Here is a 7813-nt window from a genome sequence, read left to right on the forward strand (position 1 = left end):
GCGGCAGGGTCGTTCACTATCCCCGGGCGCGAGCGATGTGGACGGTCACGTGACCTCGCATTGTGTGTCCACAAGCAAATTAATTTGGTTTCATCGCTCTCTCGTGGCAGACATCGACTGCAAAGTATATGTTCAAAGCATAGGTTCAAAGGTTAGAGCGGGTGTTTCTAAAATAATGTTATTTATTAAACATACGCTTTTAAATGAGCAAATTCATCTAAGACCAAATTTATTAAAACAACTAAGAATTACATTAAAATCTTAAATATGATAGTATTCTTGAGTTCGCAAGTACTCTTTATTTTCTCTTAAAGACCCCATGAAATCAAACTTAAAGTGATAGTTCACCCTAAAAAAAAAAAAAAAAAAAAAAAAACATGATTTGCTCACCTTCATGCCATCCTACTGTGAATATGACTTCATTCGTTCAGACAAATACAATAGGAAATATATAAAAAATGGTCCTGGCTCTCCCAAATTTATAATGGCAGTGAATGGGGGTCGAGGTTTTGAGGTAAAATCTGCATAAATCCATCATAAAAGTGATCCATGCGGTTTCGGTGAGTTTACTTATGGCCTTTCTGAAGTGAACCGATGGATTTGTGTAAGAATAGTGTCCATATTTAAAACTTTATAAATGGTAATCTCTGGCTTCCACTTGCTTTCATATGTACGTACACAAAAGTGGCATTCAAGCTGATGTCGTAGGAGGTAACGTAATACAAATAAAACTAAAAAAACATGGTTACTACGGTAGTTAAACCATGGTAACCACAAATTAATCATAGTTTTGCTAGAATTAACATAGTTTTAACATGGTATCTGTAGTAAAACTGGTTATACAAATGGCAATCACTAAGCCAAACAAACATGGTTACTACACTTTTACTACAATAAAACCATGGTTAATTTTTCCACTTAACCACTTGTCTTTTTGTTCCCTATTGTTAAAGTGGGTGTGAAGACCACAAGTGTGTGTGTATAACTTTTGATCATATGATATATAACACAATTACAATGTTGCAAGACTGCATTTTTTAATTGATTAGAGTGTGCCACCAGCAGGGGCGTAGCAAGCTTTTCAAAAGTGTGGGGGATGGATGTGGTTTGTTTATAAACAATAAAAATGATGAACACATTGACAGAGGGGTACAAAATGCAGGGCTTAAAGTTCTCTGGCACTGTGTGGGATTTCCGGCTTGCAGCGTTTGGCTGGGAAAAAAAATAATCCTACATTAAAAAAAAAAAAAAAGAAAAAAAATCAGAAAAGGGGAGAAAAAAACGCAAAATCAGAAAAGGGGAGAAAAAACGCCCACACAAAGCTTTTTCTCTGGTGGTATAAATAATGTAACAATTTACTGTTTTTAAACATTAAAATAATATACACTTTTATTTCATAGTTCTTCAACAGGTATGCAAAAAATATCCCAATAATAGCAATTAGCATTAGTCTAAAAAACGAAATATAATACCGAAAACACTCGACATGTCAACAAAACGATTAACAGAACATCTTCCCAAACACATATCAAGCTTATTTAAAAACCTCTAAAGCATAAACACTCATTCAAAGTACCTGGAAAAGGGAGATGTAAATAACCATAAGTTCCCGCCTCCTCAGCACGAGCTGACCGATAACACCCCAAGAGAGGCGGGACTTAAGGCAGAACAGCCAATCATCAGCCGATCACACTCAAAGCCGGTGTCAAGTTTGAGAGGGAGGGGGAGGAGGCAGCCGCGGCGAGCGCAGACACAGAGCGGTCAGAGAAACGGAGGAACGACTGTAGTAAGGCGTTTGTGCAAAACTGCGGAAAAACTGCAGAAAATGTGCGGATGTCGAACCCTCTCACCGGGAAAAGTGTGGGTGTTAAAACCCCCACATCCCCCACGGGTGCGACGCCCTTGGCCACCAGGTGTCTTCAATATTGAACCTTTTCACAATATTCTAATTTTCTGAGATACTCCTTAGTTGTCAGTTATAATCATCAAATTTAAAAGAAATAAATATTTGAAATATATCATTCTGTGTGTAATGAATGAACATAATATATAAGTTTCACTTTTTGAATAGAATTAGCGAAATAAACTTTTTGATGATATTCTAATTATATGACCAGCACCTGTATATACTGAACACTCTCTGGCTCAGCCTGCCACAGTAGCCATGCCCCAAACTCTCCTATTGGCTGCGCAGAGGTATGCAAATACATAGGTTGACAGGACATTGCAATCATTGGTTTTTGACCTAGGATGACAGGACATTCCAATCATTGGTTTTTGACCTAATGAAATTATTTTATGGTCGAGCCTTCTACAGAAGATGAAGATTGTATAATAATATTTATAAAATATATTTGATATATTTATTTTTATGCTGTGAAGAGACTTTGAACCAGTGTAACAAAAATTACATACACTACCTTTAAATAGAATACTTTTTGTGGTCCTAGCAGGATCAGAATAGGAAATACAAATACGGTCATGTGTGGTCTTCCAACGGTTGAGGAAATACAAATATGGTCATGGAGAGCGTAACTACAACTGGCACGGAAATACAAATATGGTTATAGTAAGTACGTCACTCAGTCTTCAAAACCCCGACAGTTTTCTACAGTTAACCTTATTTGTTTGTTTGTTTATAATGTTAGTCACTGGTCAAATGCAGTGCACAGACTTACATTAATGGACAAAGTCAACAATTAGCCGTCAAAATTTGTGAAATTTAAGGTATGACATATTTTAAAAAGCAGAATAATCTTGCTTATCACTTAGTGCTACTGTCACGTGTACTAGGCTAATTGGCGTTTACAGACGATTATCGATTGTGTTGCAACGGTGCAGTTTTCGGTTACTGTTAAAATGTATTTTTACATATCTTTTCTCACATAGTTTATTTATTTAATGGTTTCGTGCTGGATTGATTAAGTCACGATGGCTAACGCAGAACATGCGGAGATGAAGTCTTCACTATGCGAAGAAACGGAGTCATCCCAGTCTCAGACAGAATTAGATACGAACACACAGACTCTTGAAGGTAATGAAGGGAAAAGTCAATTATTCTCAAAACCTAGCACACTGATGCACATAATATTGCTCTTGTTTACAGAAGCCAATGCAATGGCGCCCTCGTTCGGCGATGAGAGGTGTTTCTCAGTTGAAGGTGCAGAAGGCACAGAAACTCAGGATAAGAGAATTATGGATGAAAAAATCTCTCCCATTGAAAGGCAACTTGAGTACTTGCTGAACAAGGCGGATGAGTTTCAAACACAGCTTTTATGGAGGTGATTTTAAGATATAGGAAAAAACATTTAGATTTTTTTTTTTGGTCATTTTGTTAACAGTCAAATCTTTTTTTTTTATGTTTTAGTCGAGAGTGCCTCCAGAATTATGGGTTCGCCCATGTTGTCCCCATGTTTTTGCAAACTTGTCAGCCGTACTTCACTTACCTGGAGTCCACTGCCAGAAACTCCAACCCCTTCCGTCCACCTCTGTCCACATATATACGCACACAAGTGAGAAGCTGATTTAATCTGCACATCTTGTGCCACAAACTGCAGGAATCCACATACTTTCTGAATTTGTATCCCATCACAGCTTTTGCAGTTTTCTCAGCAACTGTGTTCTCGTCTGGAACAGCTGGTGTTGCTGTACGCCTCCTTCAGTTTCTTCACACTTGAGGAAACTGATCCACTGAGGTACAAACCAATTATAAATCACAGACAAAACTTAGGCAGATATATAAATGAAGGTGAGGATTCAGAAGAAACTGATCCTTTATTAGCACAAAAGGAAGGCCTTATTTTAGTATGACTAGGATTCCACATAAGGATATTTCTATTACTATTATTGTTTCCTTCATTGCAAAGTTTTACCATGCATCTTTTTTTTTTTTTTTTTACAGTATCTCACACTTCTATATTGGCCAGTGTCAAATAGACAACATTGAAGCTGTCAATCTTCCGGGTACTGTTGCCCTACTCCTTTTCTTGCGTCAGCCAGTACAGGTCTATACAAACGTATGCGCTGGAATGTGGAGCGACAGATAGAGGGAGAAGGAGAAGGACAGACATGTGACAGTGCAGAGTTGTAAGTGAGGTTTAGTCAGACGGAATCTTTTAGTAAGGGATCCTTCGATTTCTTTGTAAGAAAAAGTGCACATTTATTTAAAATGTATTTATTATACTTAATAAATATTAGGTAATAACGCAGACCTGCATCTTGAAAAAAAGTTTCTGCTGAATTTGCACATACACAATAAGATATATATCAGTTTTAATGCATTTGTCCAAATGACACATTTTTAATGACAAAAAGGAGCATTCAAAATGTATAATGTAACTTAGTGGTTTAATAAATTTTCAGCAAAAGCAATATTAACATATGCAAAGGGAAACTAAAATGGCAGTGTAGAAATAAGAACAGCCTTACGTGTTACATTCTAGCTTATCAACACCAAGAAAATAAAAGTCTAAATGCCATTAATAAAAAATAAAAGTCTCACAGAACCTAACTTTGGCAGGGGATAATGCCATAACCTATCTTCATCTTTACATTAACCATTTCCTACCTTCACAGTTACTTCCTGTGCTGCGAGGATGTCATTGGAGGCAGCAGATGATAAGGATAGAGACGGAAGGTGCGAGGCAGAAAATACAGAAACTGGGAGAGAGAGTAGAGTAGAGAGGATTTGGTCAATTGGCCGGTGGATTCAGACGTTCCCTGATCCAGACACAGAGGACATCACTGATTGGTAATGTATTTTTAACTACCTACAGTTTAATAGGAAAAGATTGTTAAACAATGATTAAATGAGTTACAGTTACTAATATTAGTATCTAACCATATATTATTGTATAATACGGTTACTACTGTACAGTTACCAATTTCCACAAGAAGTCAAAAAACATATGTAATCCTAGATAAGCATACAACCAATTGGAGATCATTTTGAGGGCAACGATTAAGCAATATGTAACTTAGAAAAAACATTTAAACCTAGATGCAAAATGTCATTCAGTGTATATGTTTTGTAGGGTGCTGTGTTCAGTTCCTTGTGGTCAGTACAAGCAGCTGTTGTGTCTGGGAAGTGAGGAGCCTTCTTCATGCACTGCAACAGACTGCCTGCTGGGGGTGCTGCTGTCCCAGGAAACAGATGGTACATTTGGCATAAAAACATAAGCCAGTGCTCACTTATGGCCTCACCCATTTTACATAGAGCATTTGGTTATTCAAATCAGAGGAGAGTACAGATTAAAGTTAGAAATCTGTCATCGGTGAAGGTTTGCCATTTTTCAAAAGTTTTTTAGTTCATGGCTGTTGTTGGTGTTGTTGTGCCATGTTGGTTTGTTATGTGGTAAATAATTTACACTAGTAATGGAAAGCTTGTGAAATGGAGTAAAAGTTCAAGATTAAAATGTCAAACCAACTTTATTTTTCATGAAAACATTAAAATACAGTGGCTATCCAAGTAGTCCGTTACAAATCCAGAAATAAAACCCGCTGGCAGTTAAGGTCCACTGCTTACTTTTCTTCCTTTTAAAATTATAAATTACAAAATATATACACACAGTAAAAGCTAGAATATGTACCACATGGAAGCAGTTGTATTCTTGCACAGTTGTTGGAAAACATGGTAAAGATCAATGAAAAGGACAGAGCATTATAAATAATGCTGTTGTATTCCTTCACGTTTTATTGTAAATCAGCCCAGTCAAAGCTGTTTCTCAGTGCATTTGTTTTACTGCTGGTTTGTGTGTCTATACAGTAGCTTACCCTGTATGTTATTTTATATGTGGTATGTTCAAGTTATGCAACAGTAGTTAAGCCAAAATACAGTGAAAGTCAGAATCTACCTGGAATCCCTGTGTTCCCTGATTATTATGTAAAGTGGTTCCTTTGATATATTCTAAAAAAAAAAAGAGTTTGATTTCATAAATGCTCCTACATTTACAGTGTCAAACACAGTACTAAACAGTCTCTAAAACTACTTCACAGCACTAGACAAATAGGCAGTACAACAGTACAGTACAAATGAAATTAAAACCATAATCTCTCTTCATAATACAGTAAACAGACTTTATCACCACCCTTTAAAATAATATACATGCACCATCACATATGACAAAATGGATAATAGGGGCTCCGATAATCAAATTGTGCTTTAACATTTAACTGGGCCACGGTCAGTCAGTTTAGAGACACAGAACAATCCAGAGTAGTTTAAATAATAATAATAATAATAATAATAATAATAATAATAATAATTCATGCTAGATAAGACCAGCCAATTTCTGTGACCAAAGTAGGGACAGTAAACATTTGGGAGACTATTGCGACCGTGAATGAGTGTTTATTTAGAAAAAAGTCCCTTCCAGCCCTCTAAACATGGGAGTCAGCCTCAGGCACAGCAAACCAGAAAACTTCAGTTCAGTTTGCATGAGTGCTGCTTCTTGTTCCTCAAATAGATACTAATAATTCATAGTTCGGACCAGGTAAAGGAGGAAGGCACAGTGGTTTAGAAGATTCACATGTAAAGATGATCGATTTTGATGTAGCTGCACAGTTTTTCCTGCATCACTAAAAATATAATTAATCATCTAATTAAAATCCCTGTAATGCATTAATCTTGAGTGGCAACGGTTCTGGTGTCAGTGATTTTCTTTTAAATGTTACAGCAGTGCATATACTTGAGGAAAAATAAATTCATTACTTTGTATGTCATGTCTCATGCTTCTTGAAGATAAGGTTTAGACCAACCGACAGTCTTTGAACCAAATTGGTTTAAAATTGGGATAGCTTTGGCATGCTTGGAAAATGTCTAAGTTTTCTATTTTACAGTTACTTAAAGAATTAAATATATTATTTGGAACAACTACAGTGTCGAACCAGCAATTTTACTTCAAAATACTCTCCTTCACTCGTAGTTTTGTCCTGCAATCTTGAGTCAAACAGTAGAATGCGACAAGCAATTCATTATTCAATTACAGCATTTTGTGCCATTGATCAATATCTGAATAAACCGGTTTGGGTTTTCCTAATCAACATAGTGCAAGAACAAAAAATGCCTGCTTGATCTGAATTTTAAACCTGCTTATCTTTTTCAAAGGTCTTCTGCTCAGGAGAAAGGAGACCATTTTGTTTTAACTTGCTCAGTCACTGAGTTGGCATCTTGCCTGCATTGTGGGGTAGAGGGCTCAATAATGACTAAGAGATAAGTATGTAGTTCAAGCAAGCCAGACATCTCCATTAAACTCAAGGAAATGTCCTTTTGGCATGAGGGCAGGTCCGATATGGCTGATATTGCCTCTGGATGGGTGGGGAGTGGAAATGCAAGCCACTGCACTAGAAGAACTCTCAGGAGGAGCAACCAAACAGAGAGCAAGATGGGTGATAATCCAGCAAACTGTTCTGCAGGTTCAGGTTCACACAATTTTCTACCCCAACACTTGGGTGAAATAAATGCAGAACAAAAATGGTTGAACCAGTCAAATCCATGACTAGACTAATCCTCTGTAAGATTTTATAAAGAGAAGGCTCTATTATCAAAATGCTACAACATTGCACTTTCCTACCGTGTGACCTTCATCCACCAAGTCTTTTGAGTTCAAAGTTCATATTTGGCAAAAGTTCTTTTCAGCTTTCATCGAGTGATGTGTCTCAAGCTCTACAACGGTCACTCGCCCTGAGCAGAGCTGCCTGGAGCCTCGGGTGAGAAGCTGCTCACAGACGTCACAGTGGCTGAAGGGGGTGTCAGAGGTGGCAGCATGTTTGGGCCACAGGCTGCTTTCCAGGGGCTGAGTGTCCCACCTGCTCT

General features: G+C 37.3%; 1 protein-coding gene across 1 annotated transcript; it reads left to right on the forward strand.

The window, feature by feature from the left end:
• Positions 1 to 2891: 2891 nt before the first annotated feature.
• LOC113079224 (UPF0575 protein C19orf67 homolog) lies at positions 2892 to 3936 on the forward strand. Its single transcript, XM_026251443.1, has 5 exons — positions 2892 to 3034; positions 3107 to 3281; positions 3368 to 3512; positions 3595 to 3695; positions 3927 to 3936. The coding sequence occupies exons 1-5, from the start codon at positions 2932 to 2934 to the stop codon at positions 3934 to 3936; spliced, it is 534 nt and encodes a 177-aa protein (XP_026107228.1). The 5' UTR covers positions 2892 to 2931.
• Positions 3937 to 7813: the final 3877 nt, after the last annotated feature.

This window comes from Carassius auratus, unplaced genomic scaffold, assembly GCF_003368295.1.
Source record: "Carassius auratus strain Wakin unplaced genomic scaffold, ASM336829v1 scaf_tig00027464, whole genome shotgun sequence".
Taxonomy (NCBI): Eukaryota; Metazoa; Chordata; class Actinopteri; order Cypriniformes; family Cyprinidae; genus Carassius; species Carassius auratus.